The 26,096-nt window shown below is 41.3% G+C and overlaps 1 protein-coding gene and 1 pseudogene across 1 annotated transcript in view; both read left to right on the forward strand.

The window, feature by feature from the left end:
• The window catches only part of LOC118241459, a 239,885-nt pseudogene extending 236,776 nt beyond the window's left edge, over positions 1 to 3,109 (forward strand).
• Positions 3,110 to 8,193: 5,084 nt separating this feature from the next.
• LOC118241460 (NLR family CARD domain-containing protein 3-like) overlaps positions 8,194 to 26,096 on the forward strand; it is a 31,922-nt gene continuing 14,019 nt past the window's right edge. Inside the window, exons 1-7 of the mRNA XM_035526486.1 lie at positions 8,194 to 8,253; positions 12,791 to 12,912; positions 14,976 to 15,089; positions 17,671 to 17,725; positions 18,224 to 18,428; positions 19,482 to 21,276; positions 24,143 to 24,313. Coding sequence (XP_035382379.1) covers positions 8,194 to 8,253; positions 12,791 to 12,912; positions 14,976 to 15,089; positions 17,671 to 17,725; positions 18,224 to 18,428; positions 19,482 to 21,276; positions 24,143 to 24,313 — 2,522 coding nt within the window. The remainder of the gene's footprint in view (positions 8,254 to 12,790; positions 12,913 to 14,975; positions 15,090 to 17,670; positions 17,726 to 18,223; positions 18,429 to 19,481; positions 21,277 to 24,142; positions 24,314 to 26,096) is intronic.

The raw sequence follows: 26,096 nt of genomic DNA on the forward strand, positions 1-26,096 counted from the left end.
GAGAACAGCTAAACATAAAGCACAAAACAGTCTTAGACTACAACTGGAGAACAGTTAAACATAAAGCACAAAACAGTCTTAGACTACAACTGGAGAACAGCTAAACATAAAGCACAAAACAGTCTTAGACTACAACTGGAGAACAGCTAAACATAAAACACAAAACAGTCTTAGACTACAACTGGAGAACAGTTAAACATAAAGCACAAAACAGTCTTAGACTACAACTGGAGAACAGCTAAACATAAAGCACAAAACAGTCTTAGACTACAACTGGAGAACAGCTAAACATAAAGCACAAAACAGTCTTAGACTACAACTGGAGAACAGCTAAACATAAAGCACAAAACAGTCTTAGACTACAACTGGAGAACAGCTAAACATAAAGCACAAAACAGTCTTAGACTACAACTGGAGAACAGCTAAACATAAAGCACAAAACAGTCTTAGACTACAACTGGAGAACAGCTAAACATAAAGAATAAAACAGTCTTACACTTCAACAAGAGATCAGTGGCAGGTCTGCACACTTCTGTTACTATGGAAACAAAAAGACTACCAATGATTATTACAAATTGTTTAATTACATTGGGAATAATTACATCAAGAAGAATTTTTTAATCATGAAAACGTTAAAAAATATTTAAAATATATATGTATTTAAAAACCTTCCAGACAAAAAAGTTTACAGTTTCATGGTTTTTAATTGCAAACTTTTCTTTACTCTACTGTTTGCTACGTGCAAACACATTTTCCTCTTTCTCCCTCCTTTCTGCAGACTGTCTTACTGTTTGGTCACAGAGGAAGGCTGTTCTTCTCTGGCTTCAGCTCTGAGGTCAAACCCCTCTCAGCTGAAAGAACTGGACCTGACATACAACCACCCAGGAGAGTCAGGAGTGAAGCTGCTCTCTGCTAGACTGGAGGATCCCCACTGAACACTGGACACACTCAGATATGTACAAATCCCCTGTCCTTGATCTGATCTGATAATAAACAGTGTGCTCTCAAATACAACCTGCTCTCAGGTGTGTGTGTGTGTGTGTGTGTGTGTGTGTGTGCTGGATGTTCTTATATACTAAAGGCTATAATCATCTGTTGCTCATTTATATGTGGCAGGACTCCCTGTATCATTCTCCTACTGTATGTAGCTTTGCTGTGTGTGTGTGTGTGTGTGTGTGTGTGTGTGTGTGTGTGTGTGTGTGTGTGTGTGTGTGGTGTTTTTAACCTACTGAATGTATGTGTGATATTACTCCCTGTAATTACACAGATAATACTGGTAAGACATCACATAGAAAATACATGTAACACATGACATGGACAATACGTGTAAAGGTGTAAAAAAAGAAAAAGAAACAGAGAAAAATTTAAAAACAGCAGAAATGGATAAATAATGAAAACTAATACACAGTTCAGTCCACATAAATCACTGTGGTTCAAACTGTGTGAATGGTTTTGAAACAGTGAATCCAGAATTGTTAACGTTAATGTTTGTTAACAACTGTAAAAATCTGTAAAAGCAGCCATATCAAATCGTTACCACGTGTGTTCAGGTTAATGTGTTAATACTGATGTACAGTAGCTGCAGTATAACATAACTTCTGGCCCCAATAAACACCTTCATCCCTTTAATTGCAAATTTTGAAATTAACTTTCAGTCTATGATTTAAATATTTTCTTTACACAGAGTGAGAGAGATATAGTGCTAATATCTTAAAGTATTCAAACTTTTAAAATAGTAATAATAATAATAATAACCTTTATTGAAATCAGAGAGCAGAATTTTCAAGTTAAATTCTTAGATTTGATGTTAAATTCTAAGCAATTATTATTTGTGTGTGTGTGTGTGTGTGTGTGTGTGTGTGTGTGTGTGTGAGAGAGAGAGAGAGAGAGAGAGAGATACATAGAGAGAGACCATTCTGTATGTGAGAGAGAGAGAGACAGAAGAAAATAAATAACAAGGAAAAAATTAGATAAGTACATAAAGGTGTTCATAAACTGGGCAATATAGTGTGCGTGTGTGTGTGCACGCAGTGTGTGTGTGTGTGTGTGTGTGTGTGTGTGAGAGAGAGAGAGAGAGAGAGAGAGAGAGAGAGAGAGAGAGAGAGAGAGAGAGAGAGAGAGAGAGAGAGAGAGAGAGAGAGGTATCTGTGTGTGTGTGTGTGTGTGTGTGTGTAAGAGAGAGAGAAAGAGAGACAAAGAGACAGAACTATTATCTGTGTGTGTCAGTGTGAGACAGAGAGAAATAAATAGATGTTTTAGAATTTAAAACTGCTATCTGTGTGTGTGTGTGTGTGTGTGTGTGTGTGTGTGTGTGCGCGCGCATGTGTGTGTGTATGTGTGTGTGTGTGTGTGTGTGTGTGTGTGCGTTTAGGGTGGAACATGCAGGGAAGATCAGAATCAAACCAGGACTAAGAAAATGTAAGAAGTAAATGTACACACACACACACACACACACACACACACACACACACACACACACACACAGACACACACACACACACACACACACACACACACACACACACATACACACACACAGTATTTGTGATCTCTCCTCTAATGTCTCTTCTTGTGTGCAGATGTGTGTGATGTCACACTGGACCCAAACACAGCACACACACGTCTCTCTCTGTCTGAGGGGAACAGAAAGGTGACGCGTGTGTGGGAGCAGCAGCAGTCGTATCCTGATCATCCAGAGAGATTTGATGACCGTGTGCAGGTTGTGTGTAGAGAGAGTCTGACTGGACACTGTTACTGGGAGGTTGAGTGGAGTGGGAGGGGGGCTGATATATCAGTGACATATAAAGGAATCAGCAGGAAAGGAGACAGTGATGACTGTGTGTTTGGACGTAATGTAAAGTCCTGGAGTCTGAGCTGCTCTGATAACAGTTACTCTGTCTGGCACAATAATAAGAGAACTGCCATCTCTGCCCCCTCCAGCTCCAACAGAGTAGGAGTGTATCTGGACTAGCCCGCCGGCACTCTGTCCTTCTACAGCGTCTCCTCACACACACACACACTCACACACTTACACACACTCCACTCCACATTCACTGAGCCCCTCTATGCAGGGTTTAGGGCTTATTCTGACTCCTCAATGTGTGTGTGAGCTAGAATAGCCTCCTGTGTCCTGGAGGAACATCTGAGTCTGCAGGGAAACACACACTCCTCTACACACAAAACTTGTGGATATCATAATACACACATGCTTGCTGAGTATAAAACACACACACACAAACACACATACACATACACAGACAATGATAAATACTGCAGTCTTTCATTTTTATATCTTTCCTGTCTCTCTCTCTCTCTCTCTCTCTCTCTCTCTCTCTCACACACACACACACACACACACACACATATGATAAACAGAATCGTTACACTATGGTCTGTTCTATAGTTCATTAGACTCTCTGAGATCACAATCTCTGTTTTACCTTCACAGTAGTTCAGTTGTTTGTTCTCTCTCACTCTTTAACTCACTTTCCCTGTGTCTCACGCCACTGTGCAAGCGCATGCACACACACTACACAGAACTGTTGTATTATTGAATATTATTTGTATTTTTATGTCTCTCTCTGTCACACTCAAACCACACATACACACACAGACATAGTTTAGAGCATTTAAGAATTCTGAAAATTCATGTTTACCAGTTAAAGTATTTTATTGTGTGTATTTCTATCTGTATTTCTCTGTCTCTGTCTACGTGTCTCTCTGACTCACAAACATACGTGTGTGTGTGTGTGTGTGTGTGTGTGTGTGTGTGTGTGTGTGTGTGTGTGAAAATAAACCGGGTCCACATGCTTTATTTGGGATATGCTTAGATAAACAGACCTCAACTAAGACCAAGACCTCAAACTATGACACTCAGTCCACGCTGTTTACATGATCCTAGCATTCATAGTCAAACTAATACTGAACCACTGATGTGCATGTAAACATAGTTACTGATACTACACACACCCCCCTCCCCAACATAGTAATTCTAGGCAACATTAAAATCACAGTAACCACACTTACCTTCCACAGTAACTGTGTATGTCTGAATAATCTCTTCATGCTTAGTGTCTCTGATGCTGTAAACTCCACTATCAGATGGTGTGGTTCCTCTCAGCTCCACAGCAGAGATGAGCAACACTCTCCGAGTGTATTCAGGTTTACACTTCAGTGAGTGTCCAGCCACTGTGCAGATCTGTCCACTAGAGGGAGCAGATGCACCTGTGCTGTTATAAATCACCTCCACTGACTCTTATATGAGCAAATCCAGCACTAGTGGTTCAACAGGCTTAATCTGAACTGAAGAATTCCAGGCTGTGGAAAAAAACTTCAGTGTAATATATAACTGATTTGACCATGTAACCTCAGAACTGCAAATCTGATATAAACATTTAAACATTACATACAAGCTCCTTCTGTTTTTCCCCACATATCTGATGTTTGTGAAGTTTTCTATGTTCTACTTTATTTACCACAGATAAATAAAGTTCCGTCTGTCTACATTAATAATGGTTTAGTAACAATAACTATATAATCCATTAGGACACTTACCCTCTATCCGCAGACTTACATCACAGATGTCTTGACCTCTACAGGTGCAGGTGTACCAGGTCCTCTTAGTGTAATCAGCATCAGTGATGGTGAGGAGCTCCCTTTAGGTACTGATCATGGGACATGTGAAATCTCTCCTCTGACTGGCAGGATGTCTGCTTACACTGAGACAGAATATAATGTAGTATATGATATAAAGTCCATGTGAGCAGACCAGAACACGTCTGAGTGCAGGGGAGAGTAGCAGCATCATGAAGATTCACCTTTACTGTAGGAAAAGAGCCTGAGAGACACATTATGAAAAGAGAGTTTAAAACGTTACAGTGGTGCTTGAAAGTTTAGGAACTCTTTACAAGTTTCTATATTTCGGCATATATTTGAACTAAAACTTCAACAGATTGTCAAACAAGTCCTGAAAGTAAATAAAGAGAAACAAATCAAACTAATTAAACCAAATATTAGACCCAATATCAGTCTATAATAATATTATTTATAGAGGAAAATGACCCAATATTAGTCTATAATAATATTATTTATAGAGAAAAAAGACCCAATATTAGTCTATAATAATTTTATTTATAGAGAAAAAAGACCCAATATTAGTCTATAATAACATTATTTATAGAGGAAAATGACCCAATGTTAGTCTATAATAATATTATTTATAGAGGAAAATGACCCAATGTTTCATATCAAGGAAATAAATATCAACTTTTAAACAATATTTATTATTTAGAATGTTATGTATTTGATCTGTCATATTCATGCATGATACAGCATATGTATCTATATATAATATATAATATATAATTATACATATATAATACACCCCACACTAAATAATCTCCTACACAACTGAGCGACCAGGTACAATAGTCCGGTTAACACACCAAAATCAAAGATGAAATTCTGATGACCTAAGAGAACCTGTTTTGACCATTTACCTGCTATGACTGTCAGCAGCTGTAACAGCAAAACACAGTGACATCTGCTGCAGGACAGCATGACTGAGGAGACAAAAGAGAACCCAGTCAGTACTGTACAGAGGAGACAAGAGAACCCAGTCAGTACTGTACAGAGGAGACAGGAGAACCCAGTCAGTACTGTACAGAGGAGACAGGAGAACCCAGTCAGTACTTTACAGAGACTGGAGAACCCACTCAGTACTGTACAGAGGAGACAGGAGAACCCAGTCAGTACTGTACAGAAGAGACAGGAGAACCCAGTCAGTACTGTACAGAGGAGACAGGAGAACCCAGTCAGTACTGAACAGAGGGGACAGGAGAACCCAGTCAGTACTATACAGAGGAGACAAAGTCCTGCCTGCCAGTATGTTGTATAGGGTCAATTGTCTAATTTCCAGCATTCATGCTGTATTAGATATTTTTGGGAACAATAAAGTACTAATCAGATGGGATTAATTTTCTAGACGTGTCCGTAAAGTAATTTTACCACGAGACCGCTAATGTTTATGACTGATTCGCACACAGGATCAGAAACCTCAGTATGAATTACACAGTCAGTGGCTACTGGATTTATGTATTACGGTCTCCAAAAACATCCACGTGTGATATGTAGCTTCCGCTGGTCGCAACCACAGAATATTTTTCACCCATCTTCTGTATAGAATGTTTGGATTTAATAAAACCGCTTACAGTAATAATGACTTGGTTTTGAACATTAGAAGGTCACATACATTGTAACTGTGAGCGGTAAGGAGGCGGACTCGTGCGGAGAAGAGCGAGATTTATTAGGGGCAAATCCAGAGTCGTAGTCGTTAGGATAGTCCAGTGTCAGTTTACCAACACGGAGAGCACGGGGAGACATGATCAAACTAACAAAACACACGAAGGCAAACAGGGGAAGCAGGCTATTACAAAGGCTAGGAAACACGAAGGCACAGAGTTCAAACTTACATACATGTATTCATACGCAACAAACCTAACAATGAACAGCAAAACCCAGGCCATCAGACAGGGTTTAAACACATGAATTTACCCAGGAAAGAAACGAGGGACAGATGAGGAAAACCAAACGAGGAGCGGAGAAAACGAATCTACGGAATGGAAATAAAACACACAAGACCGGGAAAACACGGATCATGGAAACTGGGAGGGACTAACCATGTCATAAGTGTAGAGGAATTTACTTAAAACTTCCACCATCTGGAAGTCATTTTGCTTCTCGAGCGCTTACGCACCAAAATGATATTTAATATTTAATCCCTGGCAATTCGCCCAGGATTACAAAAAAACTAAGGTTACTGCCGTAGGAAAAGGGTGCGAGAATATTTAATGACACGGACGTCTGCAATAGGTAAAAATGACTGATATGGCGGGACGAAAATCACTGAGAAATGTCACAAACAATTACATTACTGCACTTCCCCATGTCAAATGAAGCCTGTCCGAATAATCTTAACACATATGAAATTCTGAAACCTGGTTTTGGGGACCGACCGCCCTGCACAGTTTCCCACCTGATCCAGCTCAATAAAGACTTGAAACCGTCCACCAGTTGATGCACTGTTACCAGCCTTAAATGTACATGACAAATGTGGTAATAAACCTGAAATAGTTTTTCTTTGCGCTGATAAACTGTTCATGGCAACATGTTGAATCAATCAGTCTGTAACGCATCTATAAAACAGGAGCACCTATAAAAGTAGAAAGTTACCGTTACAGTTACAAAGTGGCAGTTTTCACACCTGGTAGTGCAGTGGGAGGCCAACACACCTGCTGTAGAAGAAAATTACAAAATAAAAGCCACAGCAGGTCTGTGGATTTAAGACCAGTGAAAAAGTGATGGACCAGCGAGGAAGATGGCGGTGAGGAAGAGGAGGTGGACAATGAGGCCATGATGAAGCTGGACAAGCATCTGGTGGCTCTGTTCAGTCAGCAGAAGAGGAAAGGTCAGGACCGTCAGGAGGAGAAGGAGCGTGTGAGGAGGGAGAGGACGCTCGTGAAGGACTTCAGGATTAAAGTGGGTCGCTCCTACACACCAGGACAGAGGCAGACTTGGAGGACTCATCTCTCCTCTGGAGCTAACTGTGTGTGTGTGTGTGTGTGCGTGTGTGTGTGTGTGTGTATGTGTATGTGTGTGTGTGTGTGTACATGCAAGTGTGTGTGTGTGTGTGTGTGTGTGTGTGTGTGTGTGTATCTCTCTCTCTCAGTGCTGCACTCTATCTGGTTAAAGTGTTGAGGGGTGTGGTAAAGGAAATGGATGCAGCACACACTCCTGCCACACACACATTCCAACATCCACACACTATGTGTGTGTGTGTGTGTGTGTGTGTGTGTGTGTGTGTGTGTGTAGGTCCTGAATCTGCTGGAGTTGTTCCTGTCTAAGCTCCAGTGGTCTGGTTATGTGTCTGGTGGAGCCTCTCCTGACCGTAAAAGAGAAGGTCATGAGTTCAGAGGCTGTGCAGCAGGAGCAGGACTTCCTGCCCAGGTACGTCTGACTGTGGGACACACACACACACACACACACACACACACACATCTATAGGGATTGTACCAGTCACTAGGACAACATGCTGAGTGTGTGTGTGTGTGTGTGTGTGTGTTTGACAGGGACCAGCAGTGTCGTGGGAAACACTAATGCAGAGAGGTAGAGGGGTGAGAGGCAGAGTTTCATGAGATGCTGGAGCGTCTGATTGGCCGAGCACAGAAGCTACAGGACAAGGTGAGACTTCTTCAGGTGAGACGGGAGCTCACAGGACACAGGTTGGACACACTGTTCTGGGATACACTGCCCACACCAATGATGCTTACCATAAAAACTATTGAAGACTCAAGGAAACAGGAACATGTTTCAGAAATGTGTTTCATATCGTCTTATAAAGTTCCTGGTTTAGTTGAATTATACTTTATGACATTTAGTTAATGCTACTTTGTTATATGTTTGGATGGTTGTGATTCATACTCTCTCTCTCTCTCTCTCTCTCTCTCTCTCTCTCTCTCTCTCTCTCTCTCTCCCTCTCTCTCTCTCTCATTCTCACTCTCACTCTCGGATGGACCTGTGTAGACCAGTGCACACCAACCCTGCTCCTGGAGATCTGTGTCCCAGCAGAGTTTAGCCCTACCTCCCACTTCTTGAGATCTATTACCATGGACTGTTAGCCCCGCCCCTGCTCCTGGAGTTCTTCCATTGAGATCTCCAGTTGAAGCAGCAGGGTTGATGATCACTGGTGTTATAATGATCCGTCAGGGACTAAGGCCTGGGGTCCAAACCTGGCTCTGTGTAGAGGGCTAAATAAAGTGCAGTTATACGGAATATATGTACCGCCATCACCTCAGCCATTTGAAGTGTGTTTTATCTGAGTAGAAATATACATCATTCGTATAATTAACACCTCTTTGTAAAAACAAAATTTGTCATTAAAGATATTTTATTGTGAAGATAAATGTAACAGTTAATTGTTAGTAAGACACTGATTTGTGAAAACCTTGTTACATATACATGAGACATGTTATAATGTGATTGTACCCAAAACACCTCACAGTACTGAGACACGTTATAATCTGAGTGTACCCAAATCACCAAGAGATGATCAGGACAGAGTTGTGTTGTCAATCCCTTTTTATTAAGTCAGTCAACAGGAGTAGCGCAGATGAAAATATGTGTTTAGTAGTGGTTTGTAAACGTGATATGGTAGTCTATGGAGGAGTAGTGACGTGTTTCTGTACCTGCCACTTTAAGAGTTATTTTTAGATGGAAAAACGTGAATACTTAAGTTGGGCGTGATGAGATGGGTTTTCTTATACAGTAAAATAAATTTCCTCTAGTACAGTGGTGATTTGGGTTTTCAGATCTAGAATCCTAACATAACTCTCTTTTGTATCTAACAACGTCTTATGAGTGTGTTGTGAGACGTGTCTAAACGAAGCTTTATTTTCTTTTCACTCAGTGTACTGAAGTAGCGTATTAGACTAGTAGGCTACGAGTTAGAACATCCCAAAAGAAAGAAGATAACCTGCTTATACTGCAGTTGTCAAGACTGTTACTTTATCATTTACTATATCCATCCAGAGAGAGAGAGTGTGAGTGTCAATGGTCATTTTAGATGGATAACGTCCTGGGTCTCTGAGGCTCAGAGTGAGTGTATCTAGCCCGTCGAGGGATAGTGTGTTAAAGATACTACACCATCTCAGATTGAGAGGGATACGCGCGGTTAAAATATTTCACGGTAAGTTCATTCTATTTGTTAAAATGCGATGTCGGTGTAGTTTGAACAGCGTGTTTTGTAAGTACATAATTCTGTGTTTAAATCGTAGGTCCAGCCAAATTAAATTGATTAAATGTAAAGATTAAAATCCTGATGAAGTTAACTAAACTAAAATAACGGTCAGTTGGCTAACGCTCAATACGATCGCACAGTTATATTCAAGAAATAATTTAACGGGGTCAGATATACGTTGTCAATTATTGTAAACGTCGTTAAATGGTGTCACTTTAAACTCCTCTTGCCTAAACATAAAGTTGCTGCTCTAACGTCTGTTTTTTATAGTTAATTTTCTGTTCAGTTTCAGCCGTTTTTTAGTGTTGTCCAAATCCTCAGTGGACAGTTCAGATTCCCTGTATAGTTAATTATCTGTATTATTAACTATAGTTTGGGATGGGACGGTCAGTACTGACTTTTCTACGGTTGTTTGGAGTTTCTGAAGCGCATCGTTTTGAAACACTGATCCGAAGTGTGGCTCAAAGCGGCCATGTCACGTGACCACGGCTAAACGAAGCTTGTGTTTCTACAGGTGTCATACAGAACCTGCCACTCCTGTCTTTGACTGACAGTGACAAACAAACCTGATCACACATCTGATCACATGTGCTCTCTGTATAGGTTTAGTTTCACTTTCATGTTTTAGTGTATTTCTCCTCTGGTAATACTGTTTCATATCAGCTGTAATCCTTTGTCTTTTAGGGAGGTTAAATCAGTAATTTAAATGTTAGTGAAGGCCACTGCATTCTTTGTTTATCAAGTGATTGTATGCGTTTAGAGATTTGCCGCTAGTACCAATTACAATTTGCCCAAGTACCAGTTATATTGATCGTAGTATAGACATTACAATCGACTGTAAAAGGCTTTTCTGTGTACTTTGCATGTTGTCATTTAAAAACAACATTGACATTTAAAGTAATATCCATATTTGTGCTTGATCTCATAACATTATTAACCTATTCTCTACTTCACAGTTCTGTAACATCAAGTCCATGCCTGTTATTACACCTTTGATCTCAGTATGGCTTTGTGCTCTGGCCAACACACCAGGTTGAACACATTATAAAGCCAACCAGTGCCAGTCATCCCAGTTCCCTACAGTAGTCTACTACAGTTTTGAAAACTCAAAACACAACTGCTTCGAACATCTCAGTGTTTTACAAGCCTCGCTTTTCCCACCACCACCTATAGTGTACTGTAAATGTAGTGAACAACTGATGTACACTGATTAAGGACAAAGATACCATTGATAAAATGGGAACGTGGACATAGCTATAGAGCTGACTATTATTAAAGTTACAACATAACACAAACTATAAATCATCACTAAAGTGTCTTACTTATATGTTGTGAATGCATCGCTGGTCTACTTTGTGTTGCAGATCATTTCCGTGATGAAAGGTCACAGTCTTATATTTTTAACACAGACTAGTGTTGATAGATTCTGTCTGTTGTCTCACTAACATACCCTATGTAGTGCTCTATATAGACCCGTCTATGTGGTGGAATGTCAGTGAGTGAGTGAATGAGTAGATCATTATAGACACAACCTGGGTTTATATTTGACTCACATTGATTCAGTGTTGATTCACTCTGTGTGTATGAACTGTTGACAGGTAGCAGAGAGCAGCATCTCCAGTGTCCAGCTGTGTGTGTGAAGAGGAACAACTCCATGATGGAGCCTCATAACTCCAGCAGTGGAGGAGGAACCTCTGACCCAAAGTGAGGAGTTTTCCATCAGCACTTAATCTGAGGAAACAGGAAGAGGGAATATTCAGGATAAATAAAATGTAGTGAATGATGTAATTACTCAATACTTTCCTCATCTTCATCAGGGTAAAGAGAGCAGAGTCTCCAGCTCTCAGCTGTGTGTCTATGAAGAGTGAGTCATCTCCAGCACCCAGCTGTGTGTCTATGAAGAGTGACTGCTCCATGGATCCTCCTCCTGTGTGCGGTAGTGGACCTGTGCCCTCAGTCCAACGGTGAGTGACATATTACATACTCAGATTCTTTCATAGGTGGGGTGGATGTGTTCCTCCCAGTGTGTGAGGGAATGAAGTTCACCCAATATTACAATAATAATACTCCAGTTTGTGGTATGTTTGTGTTGCTGAAGGATCGGTGTGGTGTGGTGTGTGTGTGTGTGTGTGTGTGCGCGTGCATGTACATGTGGTACATTTGTGTTGTGAAGGACAGGTGTGATGTGTGTGGTATGTTTGTATTGCTGAAGGACAGATTTGATATGTGTGGTATATTTGTGTTGCTAAAGGGTAGGTGTGGTGTGTGTGTGTGTGTGTGTGTGTGTGTGTGTGTGGTATGTTTGTGTAGTTGCTGAATGACAGGTTGTGTGTGTGTGGTATGTTTGTGTAGTTGCTGAACGGCAGGTTGTGTGTGTGTGTGTGGTGTGTGTTGTGTTTTTGTAGTTGCTGAAGGACAGGTTGTGTGTATGTGTGTGTGTGTGTGTGTGCGCATGTGGACCTTAAAGACAGGTGTGGTGTGTGTGTGTGTGTGTTTGTGTGTGTGTGGTATGTTTGTGTTGCTGAACGACAGGTGGTGTGTGTGTGTGTGTGTGTGTGTGTGTGTGTGTGTGTGTGTGTGTGTGTGTGCATGTGTAGTATGTTTGTGTTTCTGAAGGATAGGTGTGTGTGTGTGTATGTGTGTATGTGTGTGTGTGTGTGTGTGGACCTTAAGGACAGGTGTGGTGTGTGGTGTGTTTTTGTAGTTGCTGAAGGACAGGTCTGTGTGTGTGTGTGTGTGTGTGTGTGTGTGTGTGTGTGTGTGTGTGTGTGTGTGTGTGTGTGCGCGTGCGCATGTGTGGTATGTTTGTGTTGCTAAAGGGCAGGTGTGGTGTGTATGTGTGTGTGTGTGTGTGTGTGTGTAGTTGCTGAAGTGCAGGTACCAGGTGGAGTTGATTGGGTAATAATGTTGTGGCTGTAATTGGTTGTTCCCTAATGTGATTTTTTTTCACTATTCAATATCATCAGGAGGTGGAGTGAGAGAGCAGCAACTCCAGCACCCAGCTGTGTGTCTGTGAAGAGTGAATCATCTCCAGCACCCAGCTGTGTGTCTATGAAGAGTGACCGGTCCATGGATTATCCTCCTGCATTCAACAGTGGACCTGTGACCTCTGTCCAATGGTGAGTGACACATTACATACTCAGATTCTTTCATAAGTGGGGTGGATTTGTTCCTCCAATATTACAATAATAATACCCCAGTTTGTGGTATGTTTGTGTTGCTGAAGGATCGGTGTGTGTGTGTGTGTGGGGGGGGGGGTACATTTGAGGACCTGAAGGACAGGTGTTGTGTGTGTGCATATGTTTGTATTGCTGAAGGGAAGGTGTGGTGTGTGTGTGTGTGTGGTATGTTTGTGTAGTTGGTGAACGACAGGTGGTGTGTGTGTGTGTGTGTGTTATGTTTGTTTAGTGAAGGCCGTGTGTGTGTGTGTGTGTGTGTGTGTGTGTGTGGACCTTAAGGACGTGTGTGGTGTGTTTTTGTTGTTGCTGAAGGACAGGTCTGTGTGTGCGTGTGTGGTACGTTTGTGTTACTGAAGGATAGGTGTGATGTGTGTGTGTGTGTGTGTGTGTGTGTGGTGTGTGTTTTTGTAGTTGCTGAAGGACAGGTGTGATGTGTGTTTGTGTGTGGTATGTTTGTGTTACTGAAGGACAGGTGTGATGTGTGTGGTATGTTTGTATTGCTGAAGGACTTGTGTGTGTGGTACATTTGTGTAGTGAAGGACAGATGTGATGTGTGGTACATTTGTGTTTCTGAAGGACGTGTGTGTGTGCGTGTGGTTTGTTTGTTGTTGAAGGAGGTGTGTGTGGTATATTTGTGTACTTGCTGAAGGACAGGTGTGTAGTACGTTTGTGTTGCTGAAGGATGTGTGTGTGTGGTATATTTGTGTAGTTGCTGAAGGACAGGCGTTGGGTCCATCTAGGAGGGCCTGCTTACCTGAACAGGTGGGACAGTCCAGTTCTGTGATAGTGACACTGTAATAAAGTAATAGTGGTGGTTCTGGTGTCATTAGTAATGGTGGGACAGTCCAGTTCTGTGATACTGACACTATAGTAAAGTAATAGTGGTGGTTCTGGTCTCATTCATTTTAGAAACTGTTACATGCAGGTGGATGAGATATCAGGATACAATTGCTGAGGACATTTATTAGGCCTCAGGAATCACTGTCATAACAGGAAGAACCATACAGGACACCGACAGACTGGGGTAATAAAGAACCACACAGGACACCGACAGACTGGGGTAATAAAGAACCATACAGGACACAGACAGACTGGGGTAATAAAGAACCATACAGGACACAGACAGACTGGGGTAACAAAGAATCACACAGGACACAAACAGACTGGGGTAATAAAGAACCACACAGGACACCGACAAACTGGGGTAATAAAGAACCATACAGGACACAGACAGACTGGGGTAACAAATACTCACACAGGACAGAGACAGACTGGGGTAATAAAGAACCACACAGGACACAGACAGACTGGGGTAATAAAGAACCACACAGGACACAGACAGACTGGGGTAACAAAGAATCACACAGGACACAAACAGACTGGGGTAATAAAGAACCACACAGGACACCGACAAACTGGGGTAATAAAGAACCATACAGGACACAGACAGACTGGGGTAACAAATACTCACACAGGACACAGACAGACTGGGGTAATAAAGAACCACACAGGACACAGACAGACTGGGGTAATAAAGAACCACACAGGACACAGACAGACTGGAGTAACAAAAAACCATACAGGACACAGACAGACTGGGGTAATAAAGAACCACACAGGACACAGACCGACTGCGGTAGTGAAGAACCACACAGGACACAGACAGATTGGGGTAATAAAGAACCACACAGGACACAGACAGACTGGGGTAATAAAGATTCATACAGGACACAGACAGACTGGGGTAATAAAGAACCATACAGGACACAGACAGACTGGGGTAATAAAGAACCATAGAGGACGCAGACATTGTGTGTGTGGTGTGTTTTTGCAGTTGCTGAAGGACAGGTGTTTCTAATAAAATGTCGAGTGAGTGCAGGTACCAGGTGGAGTTGATTGGGTAAAAATGTTGAGGGGGTAATTGGTTATTCCCTAATGTGATTTTTTTTTTTACTCCCACTCAGCACTTAATGTGAATTAATTTCTCTATTCAATGTCATCAGGAGGTGGAGGCACAGCACAGCAATTCCAGTACCCAGCTGTGTGTCTATGAAGAGTGACCAGTCCATGGAGCCTCCTCCTAACTTCAGTAGTGGGCCTGTGACCTCAGTTCTACGGTGAATGACACATTACAAACTCAGATTCTTTCATAAGTGGGTTGGATTTGTTCTTCTCCAATATTTGAGTGACCTGCCCTTCCCCCACCCCAAATATGACACTAATACCCCAGTAAACAATATCACCATTCTACAGGTCAAACTAATAAGAGGGGTTCACCACAGGTGTGTTTTAGTTTTAGGAGAAAAGGAGAGAGAGATTCAGCATCATCTACCCACACACACATTCTCCAACTCTCTCTTTCTTGTAACGTGAGGCTTGCAATACCAGCAAGCTGCCACCAGAGGGAGGCCATGAGCTGGGAGTTAATCAGTGCTCATTAGTCTGATCTCCCACAAGTGGCCCCACCCCCATATAACTACTTCACTAAGGACTCTATGAAGCCTTGGTGTGTGGGTATTTTTTCAAGTGGAAAGTTCCCAACAAGTCTCCTGTCGTCTTTCTTCATTCATGTCTGTGTTGTCTTGTTTCTTCTGGGGAGAGTCCCTCTCCATCAGTTGTTTATTAGGAGGAGAAATGTCCTGTAGCAGGACGTGTCCCTGTGTGTTTGTTGTCTGGCCCTTCATTGCTGAACTCTTTTGTTTATTCATACTGTTGAAGAGTAAAAACACCTGTTATGTCTCCACCAAGCACTCCCATCACTCCCTTTTTCCCAGTAGTGTAGCAGGTAGAGCATTTTGGTCAATTGCAGAGGACATTGACTAGGCCTCAGGATTCACTGTCATAACAGGAAGAACCACACAGTACACAGACAGACTGGTGCAATAAAGAACCACACAGGGCACAGCCAGACTGGGGTAACAGAGACATTGCAGAAAGTGGAATTTTAGCTATTATCCCATATCAGTCAACTCCAGCCAGGTGTGTAACTTTATAGAGGATTCTGTGGTACTGGAGACCCCCAGCCATACCACACAGTGACAGAGGGAAGGAACATTCCTTCACCTTTCTAACCACAAAGATGGCACAGCCTCAGTGACACAATCTGCAAGAATAATTTCACATCTCCTTCTGCTCAAAACCATCACAAAAGTCAAAAAATGTTTTTAGAGAAATGGTTTCTAAAGATCAAATCAAACATCTGTGTCATATATGTGGGCAGTTTTCAGCTTTATAAGAGAAGCTAATTTTGTAAATGCCAAACTGAAAGATTATTGGACACAGTATGGAACAAATCACAAGTGATGAAAGATGAGTTAAATTGGCTTAGAAAAGTTAAAGCTTTAATTGTTACTAAGGAAAGTTGTTAGTGGTTCATGGTCTGAGCAGTGTGCAGTGGTGTGACTGACACCCCTCACCTCCTGACTCTCTCTTTGTCTGATTTGATGTCTGATGTGTGACTGATTGCCAATACAGTGGCACATAGATTCTGCACCAGAGCAACATGGAAATAAACTAAAGGTGTTATAATACTGTAAACAGGTTTCATGATGTGTATCATACAAACATATAACATTTACAGTATTCAGAAATGATCCACAGCTGATCTAAGACCTGTGTTGGTTTTGTAGCACCACAGCAGGGTCAGTAAGATAAAGAACAGGACCAAACTCAGTCCCACAGCCAAACCAACCAGGCTAAGAGAGGAGGAATCACCAGCTGATCTCATGGGAACTGAAAAAAGCACACAAATCACAATATTTGTTACATGTTTGATCTGTTCCCTCTTTTAAAATGGTTGTTAAACATTTAAATTCACTGCTTGCTGACCTCTGACTGAGACCCAGCTGTGTGGTGACTCTCCTTGCTCTGGGTGTTTACAGTAGTAGACGCCCTCATCTGACTTTTAGACAGTATGGATAGTCATTTCTCCTGCAGTCTGGGTCTGGATGAGCGATCCATCTTTATATAAATCAGCTGTGAGGTGTAATGTGATAGTGGGGTGAAGTAAACAGTGTAGAGTCAGAGGATCTCCCTCAGTCACAGGATGGACAAAACTCTCCAGAATCACACCACCATCTAGACCACAGAAAACACTTTATTCATCTGTTACAGAGAGAAGGATTCCAGCATGAACGCTGAGTATTACATAACAGGTTTGGGACACAGAATATAAATACAATACACCCAATCTTTGGAGAGTAGAATAATGTCAAACACACAAACACAGTTTACCCAGAACTGTTAAATTAACAGCTTTCTATATTAACCCTCACCCTGGTTTCTGGTCAGTATCTGATAGTGTCCACCATGGGTGCAGCCTGTCAGGGTGCTTCACCTCTGATTATCCTGCCTGCTGCCCCACAGCTGCTCTGTTAAACCTCTCTCTCTCTCTCTTTCTGTCTGTCTGTCTGTTCTGTTGCCCCCTGTTCTGTGTGGATGGGGTAAATATAACTGGTTGTGTTTGTCATTTCCCAGTATCTGGTGAAGCACCATTCACATAAACATTATTCTACATCACCAGAGTGAGGGCCAGGGGAAGCTTCTCTGGTTATTCTGCTCTACTGTCAGTACGGTGTTTGGGTTGAAGCCATGTATCACATCATCATCAGCATCATGTACACAACCATGAATTTAACTTGGATTCATGTTTATAAACTGTAGATTATCCATTAAAGTCTTTGTTTTGTTTGTCCACAGTGACCAGAAGAAGCCTGTAAACATTTCTAAAGAAAAGCTGGAGTCATTGTTCAAGGTGTGTAAGTGTGTGTGTGTGTGTGTGTGTGTGTGTGTGTGTGTGAGTGTGAGTGTGTGTGTGTGTGTGTGTGTGTGTGTGTATATGTGTGTATATGTGTGTGTGTGTGTGTGTGTGTGTGTGTGTGTGTGTGTGTGTGTGTGTGTGTGTGTGTGTGTGTGAGGGGGAAGGGTCTTTATCATTAGAGTGTGTTTAGATCACAGATCATGATGAGACTCTGTGGTTTACTGGTTCATGTATTACTTTAATGGCTTTTTTGTAATTTAACTGATAATGAACAAAACTCACTTCACAAACTATTATAACTTTATAAAATTAACTAATATTTAAACTTTAAGATACAGCCCAGTTAATGTGATGCTTATGTTCTTTTATAAACCATAATGTCCACATGACCTCACAATCCCACTCAGTTCAGTCCTCTCTTCTGTTTAATTGATTATTATGTGTTAAAAAGATCCATATATAACACTAGTTTCACTGATATTGTTTATTCAGGAGCTGGAGGACAAAATCATCTCTCTGCTGAAGAATGAGTTGAAGAGATTTAAGAATCTACTGAGCTCAGATTACCCAGCATGCACTGAGAGACAGGTGGAGGATGAGGAGGATCACAGCAGTGTCAGAGAGGGGACACTGACGATCACACTGCACGTCCTGAGAAAGATGAACCAGAAAGACCTCGCTAACACACTACTGACCAGTAAGAGTTCTGGGTCATGACATTATCACATTTAGCAGGTGCTTTTATTGAAGGAAAAAAAAAGAGTACAATTCAAGCAGTTGAGGGTTAAGGCAGTGGCAACAGTGCAACTTTGTAGTGGTGGGGCTTGAACTGACAAGCTTCTGATTGTTAGTACAGTACATTAACTGCTGGACTATGTGTCATGTGTTTGCAGAATGCTGACCTTTTGAGGATACATTGTTATTCTTTAGGGCTGAGATTTAATTTGACCAGTGAAATTTGACCACAAATCACTGGCAGATGTTGATCTTTTTTTTTCTATGTCCACATGCACCCCCCACCCCTCCAAGTATCAGAGTATATGTTCATGAATGAATCATATGAGAGTTTGGATACAATCACCATCAAGTTTACTCACAAGTGGAATAGTTCAAGTGGTCAGACACCAGTGTTCAGACCTCAAACCAGCCCATCTAACCATAAACTCAACCCAAAACCTAGTCCTAACTCTCACTCTGGCCCTAATCCTGACTCAAACCCTATCCGAAATCCAGTTAAAATCCAGTTGTCAACTTCATGTCTATGACATCTTGTTGAGTATGTATTATTCCTGTTATATATTCTCAAGTTCACACCTGCAGATATGAGCTTTGATACTTCAAATAAAGTGAAAAGATACTGAATTCAACAGATTATAAACAGATTTTATTTAAAGAGTTAATTAAAACACCACTGAATTAATTAATCTACTGAATGTCTTCAGATGCTTCACTTCTGTTACATCACTGATGTATTACTGAGGGTCTTTTTAGCGTTTATTTAATGTTAAAAGCATCAATTAAAAGAAAGTGTCACTTTATTCTCTGGAACTGAGATTAGAACACAGGTCCTATCTCACAGATCACATTAGAACACAGGTCCTTTCTCACAGATCACATTAGAACACAGGTCCTCTCCATTTATAACAATCTGTTCATCTCTTTTCCTGTAACTCCTGTAATGAGTCTTTTATGAATGAACCTGAATCTAAAAGAGATTAGCATGTGTTCTGTTGTCTTCCTCTTTTATCAGAACTGGCCCCTGCTTGCCACAGAAAGCTCAAATCCAAACTGAGGGACAAATGTCAGAAGATTCATGAAGGAATTTCACAGCAGGGAACCACAGCACTTCTGAATGAGATCTACACAGAGCTCTACATCACAGAGGGAGGGAGTGGAGAGGTCAATAATGAGCATGAGGTGAGACAGATTGAGACAGCATCCAGGAGAACAGCAACACAGGAGACATCCATCAAATGCAGTGACATCTTTAGACCCTTACCAGGACAAGACAAAGCCATCAGAACTGTGCTGACTAAAGGAGTGGCTGGAATTGGCAAAACGGTCTCTGTGCAGAAGTTCATACTGGACTGGTCTGAAGGAAACATAAATCAGGATGTTCTCTTCATATTCCCACTTCCTTTTAGGGAGCTGAATTTGCTGAAGGAGAAAAAGTTCAGTCTGGTGGAGCTTGTTCATCGCTTTTTCCCAGAAACATGTGAATTAAAACCTAAACATTATACAAGCTACAAAATTCTGTTCATCTTTGATGGTCTGGATGAGTGTAGACTTCCTCTAGATTTCCAGAACAATGAGAGATTGTGGGATGTAACAGAGTCGACCTCAACGGATGTGTTGCTGACAAACCTCATCAAGGGGAATCTGCTTCCCTCTGCTCTCCTATGGATAACCTCTCGACCAGCAGCAGCCAATCAGATCCCTCCTGAGTGTGTTGACCAGGTAACAGAGGTAAGAGGGTTCAGTGAACCACAGAAAGAGGAGTATTTCAGGAAGAGAATCAGTGATCAGGTCCTGGCCAATAGAATCATCACACACATGAAGTCATCAAAAAGCCTCTACATCATGTGCCACATTCCAGTCTTCTGTTGCATTGCAGCCACTGTTCTAGAGAGAATGTTGGGTGAAGCAGAGAGTGGAGAGATCCCCAAGACCCTGACTCAGATGTTCACACACTTCCTGATCTTTCAGCTCAGACACAAGGACCAAAAGTATGGAGGAAGTATGAAAGGACAAAAAAGGACTCACACAAATCATATGAAAAAACATGTTTTGGCACTGGGAAAACTGGCTTTCCAACAGCTAGAAAAAGGCAACCTGATCTTCTATGAGGAAGACCTGAGAAACAGTGGCATTGATGTCAGAGAAATGACAGTGTATTCAGGAATGTGCACTCAGATCTTCAGAGAGGAGTTTGAGCTACAGCTGGGGAAGGCGTTCAGCTTTGTTCATCTGAGTGTTCAGGAGTTTCTGGCTGCTTTATATGTGTTTATTTCCTTCATCTCCACCAACACCAATTTGCTGCAACAGAAACACGCTGGATTTTTCAGTATTTTCAAAACCCCAATATCTGTCTTCCTCAACAGTGCAGTGGACAAGGCCTTACAGAGTCAAAATGGACACCTGGACCTTTTCCTCCGCTTCCTTCTGGGTCTCTCACTGGAGTCCAATCAGACTCTTTTGCAAGGCCTACTGACACAGACAGGAAACAGCTCTCCCAGCAAAGAGGAAACAGTCAAGTACATCAAGGAGAAAATCAGTGAGAATCCCTCTACAGAGAAATCCATCAATCTGTTCCACTGTCTGAATGAACTGAATGATCATTCTCTAGTGCAGGAAGTTCAAACATACCTGAACAGAGGAGCTAACCGTCATAGAGCCAGACTGTCTCCTGCTCAGTGGTCAGCTCTGGTGTTTGTGTTGCTGAACTCTGAAGAGGAGCTGGATGAGTTTGACCTGAGGAAATATGACCCATCAGAGGAATGTCTACTGAGACTGCTGCCAGTGGTCAAAGCATCCAGAAAAGCCATGTGAGTATTTTCATTTAGAGATGAACAGTGGATGTAGCACTAGATGTGCTTGACTCAGAAGGTCTTCTGTGAAAAATGAAAAGGAGAGTGAGAGAGAACATTAGAGAGAGAGCAGGATAGAGAGATCCTACATTAAAGCACATGTAGGTGATTGAAGGCTCCAACACCAGGTGCTTAAGTTAAACCATAAAGTTGTGGAACATTGGAATGTAGTAACATTGTCCAGTGATTCAATTTAGTCCAGTGATTCATTAGTCTAAATGTATTAATGATGGTTAAATGATATTTGATGTCATGGATAGTTGTGTGTCTCTGTGTCGAGAATGGTCCTACATTTAAAACAGTGGCCAACAGTGTTTATAGTTCACTTTTAGTAAAACAGCCAGAGAAAATGTGCTGCAGTGTAACATACAGAAGTGTTCAAGTACAAACTATCAGTGTGTACACGTGCATGCGCACACACATACACACCACACCACACCACCCAGTGTAACATACAAAAGGGTTCAAATATGAACTATCAGTTCAGCTTTCTGATCAACATTACAGTTCAATCAATACTGACCAATACAGAGAAAAGTGTACAAGGATGAGCATGACCAATGTATACACATGCGCGCACATACACGCGCACACACACATATATATACTGATGGCAGTTTTCAAACTTTATCACAGGTTTTCTTTAGAGCAGATGATGATGACTGGGCACATTATAAGGGTGTAGGTGTTAATATGACTTCATCTGAAACACTATATAAAGGTGTAGGTGTTAATATGACTTCATCTGAAACATTTTCATTGTTTAAATATTTTACCAAGGCAATTTGTCATAATCTAGTTGTAAATAGGTTTAAGTCAAAATAAACTAACATCATTAACAGCAACTGATTCCACTACTACACCTTCAGCTCTGTGTGTACTTGACTTTTAATTAGAAGGTTGCTGGTTCAAGCCCCGCCACTGCTGGGCCCCTGAGAAAGGCCCTTAACCATCAATTGCTCAAGTTGTACTCAGTCAGAATTGCAAGATGCTTTGGATAAAAGCGTCAGCTAAATGCTATAAATGTAAAATGATCAGTGTAGCATGCAGTGACGTTCACAGCTCTGTGTGATCAGTGTAACATGCAGTCACATTCACAGCTCTGTGTGATCAGTGTAACATGCAGTGACGTTCACAGCTCTGTGTGATCAGTGTAGCATGCAGTCACATTCACAGTTCTGTGTGATCAGTGTAACATGCAGTGACGTTCACAGCTCTGTGTGATCAGTGTAGCATGCAGTGACGTTCACAGCTCTGTGTGATCAGTGTAACATGCCACTCACCTAAAACTGTAGCAGGCTACTACTGTTGCTCACATATAGTGGGACCAATATCTCAGAACACTAGTGAAAATGATTGTTTTGTATTTCTCTCAGGTTTAATACAATGCTTTTCTTTACAAATCATATCATCAGCATAATTTGAGTGAACAGTTGAAAGTTTTTTCTTGAATTTCAGAAAGTATTAATATTTGGCTCTACTCAAATGCATGTAAGCACAGTTGTGAAACTGACTGTATCAGTTCTTTTGTACAAAAAGTCAGATGTGCTTGAGTCCTCACACAAGCAGTGCAGGAGAAGTGAGTCAGTTCTGATCAAACTGAAACATGTGAACTGTCCTCCTCTCCCCAGTATTTTACTGCACACATACAGTCCATGAAGGACAAACTCCAGGGACACATTTCATGTCAACAGCAGACATGAGATAGTTGCCTCACACACACTTAACTGACTGATGGGACTGCCTCACACACACCTGACTGACTGACTGGGGTCTGTCTCACACACACCTGACTGACTGATGGGGTCTGCCTCACACACACCTGACTGACTGATGGGGTCCCTGACTCAGGTATTGAGCCTCCAGGATTCTCGGTGCACCACACAGACAGAACTCAGGACCTCACTGGGAAAAGCAAAGGCAGAGGAGAATGTTTCATGATCAGTGACTCAGTGTGAGCACAGGAATGTGAACACTAGTAAAAGATTCTGCTCTCTGCATTCTGTCCATTCCTCCATAATCACTACTGCAGTGTTCATCCCACCATCATTAGTACTGCAGTGTTCATACACTAATATTCACTACTGCAATGTTCATTCCTCCATAATCATACTACAGTGTTCATTACTCCATAGTCACTACTGCAGTGTTTATTTCTTCATGATAAATACTACAGTGATTATTCCTCCATAATCACTACTGCAATGTTCATTCCTCCCATAATCACTATTGCAGTATTTATTCCTCCATAATAAATACTACAGTGGTTATTCCTCTAAAATCAATACTGTGGTGTTTATCCCTCCAAAATCACTACTGCGGTGTTCATTCCTCCATAGTCACTACTGCAGTGTTTATTTCTCCATAATAAATACTACAGTGACTATTCCTCCATAATCACTACTCTGCGTGTCTTCCAACAATATTTTCTGTTTGTACATTAGTGTATTTGTATTTGTGTAACATTGAATGAGATCTGTGTTGTTCTGTTTCCTGTTATGGTGTTAGGGATGGGATATTTTGATATTTGGACTCTGATTATGGTAACTGCCATTCACTGACTTATGAACCAACCATCCATTATTTGTTCACCTGTCTTAGGTTGCTAATGAATGTTATTTGTCATGTCTTTGTCTATTTTGTCTTTGATGAAGACACAGTAGTGTTGAAATGTTGCTGTGTTTGTAAAATTAAAAGGCTGAAAATGTATCAGTGTGTTCCAGACCTTTCAAGCTCTTCTTAAAATTTTTATTAGCAGTTCAGCTCTTTTAATTCATCATCCTCTCACTGAACTACATTATTTACTGTATTTACTCATTTACAGACTATCTGGCTGTGGTCTCACAGAAGAGTCTTGCAAATCCCTCACATCAGTTCTACAAACAGAAAACTCACTGAGAGAGCTGGAGATGAATAATAATTACCTGCAGAATTCAGGAGTGGAGCAGCTCTGTGCTGGACTGAAGAGTTCACACTGTAAACTGGAGATTCTCAGGTGAGTTTCTGTGACTATTTTTGAATGTAAATAAAGAGGCATTTTAAAAAGGTCAGTGTCAACTCCCTTATAGTACAGTATTAAACAAACATTGCCAGGTAAAGCAATGCAAGGAAATTTACACTTTTATATTATAAAGTTCTCTTCTTCAAATATTTCTAAATATAGTTTTCTGTTGAAACTTCGCTGCATTTCTTTAAATGACCACACTGTGGAGACAAAGAGTTACATTTGTGATGCATGGGCAGATATTCAAGTCTAGAATTGAAATATAACATTGTAAAGAGAAGACACAGATGAGTCCTTGTCCACATGTACAGGTGTATTTATTACAATGCTGCTTCAACTAGGCGCTTTGGCATTTTGTCCACAAGCTGCATTTTTGGTCACCTGAGAGCAGAAATTTTGCAAAATGTCTTACAGGATGAATATATTCTGAAACTCCAACAACAGTGTTTTAAAATGAAGTGTTCTAATGTAAGATTTTCACTGAGTGATTTTAACTAGTTTATGTATGGAAACACTGTAAACATCAGTCATTCTAATCTCTCTGCAAATAAAAGCCCTTAAAATCTTAATTAAAAATTTTAGAGCTGAACCATTGAGGTTTTGGACACATTACAGGACACTTTTACAAGCACACATGATTCCCTTGTGTTTTTGGGTGGGAGACCCTGTTCTCATTATGATCTACACGGTGTGTTCAACACATGTTGAGATGAGCTGAACTGACAGCCATGCTGGAGGAAAGAACGCAACAAGTTAATATTAATTCAATAGAACTGAAAAGTTTATTGGTTATTCCTTAAGATAAATCTGTGATCTCTCTCCACAGGTGTTTTTATGAAACATGTAGCTGGCTAATATTAGTAACCTTAAGCTTGCCAAGTTACAGTATATTTGTTGGTTACTACTCCTAGATACCTCACGCTAACATCATATTAGCTTGACTTAGGAGTGAATGTTGGCTGCTAATTTTTTCATCAAGCCAAAGACATCAAACAAAAATAAAAACAGTGATGGTAGAAGACGTTGAGTCAGCAGAGAGAGAAACTGAGCTGACAGCTGACAGTAAACTCTGTCAGTGAGTAGTGAGGAACAATGTTCAGCACTGGACGAGTGAACCTGTGGACTTAATTACAAGAGAGAAAGAAAGACACACAAGACACAGTAATCAGTAATCAGGAGATTAGGAGCAGAGAAGGAGTGAAGTGTGTGTGTGTGTGTGTGTGTGTGTGTGTGTGTGTGTGTGTGTGTGTGTGTGTGTGTGTGTGGCATGCTGGGTGCCTGATGTCTTTTAACAAAGCTAATGAGGCTAATGTTAGCTTCCTTAAATCTAAGGAACTGGCTAGAATATAAAAAACTCCTGCTTGTTCGTTTACAGTTAGTATAGAAAGACAGAAAATAACCAGGATGAAGAGAAAGAGTAATGCTATTGCCATGGCAACCTTCTTTAGTAAGAAGACAGCAGGAGAGAGAAAAGACAGAAGAACTTGATGGTGAAAGTATCCAGGAGGAGGACATGGAAGAGAGTGGACACAGCAGACAGAGACAGAGGAGCCAGCTGTGTCCACTCTCACTGTAGCCCCACAGGTCTGCTGTAGTGTCAGCTGTGTCCACTCTCACTGTAGCCCCACAGCTCTGCTGTAGTGTCAGCTGTATCCACTCTCACTGTAGCCCCACAGGTCTGCTGTAGTGTCAGCTGTGTCCACTCTCACTGTAGCTCCACAGGTCTGCTGTAGTGTCAGCTGTATCCACTCTCACTGTAGCCCCACAGGTCTGC

Source organism: Electrophorus electricus, chromosome 5, assembly GCF_013358815.1.
Source record: "Electrophorus electricus isolate fEleEle1 chromosome 5, fEleEle1.pri, whole genome shotgun sequence".
NCBI lineage: Eukaryota > Metazoa > Chordata > Actinopteri > Gymnotiformes > Gymnotidae > Electrophorus > Electrophorus electricus.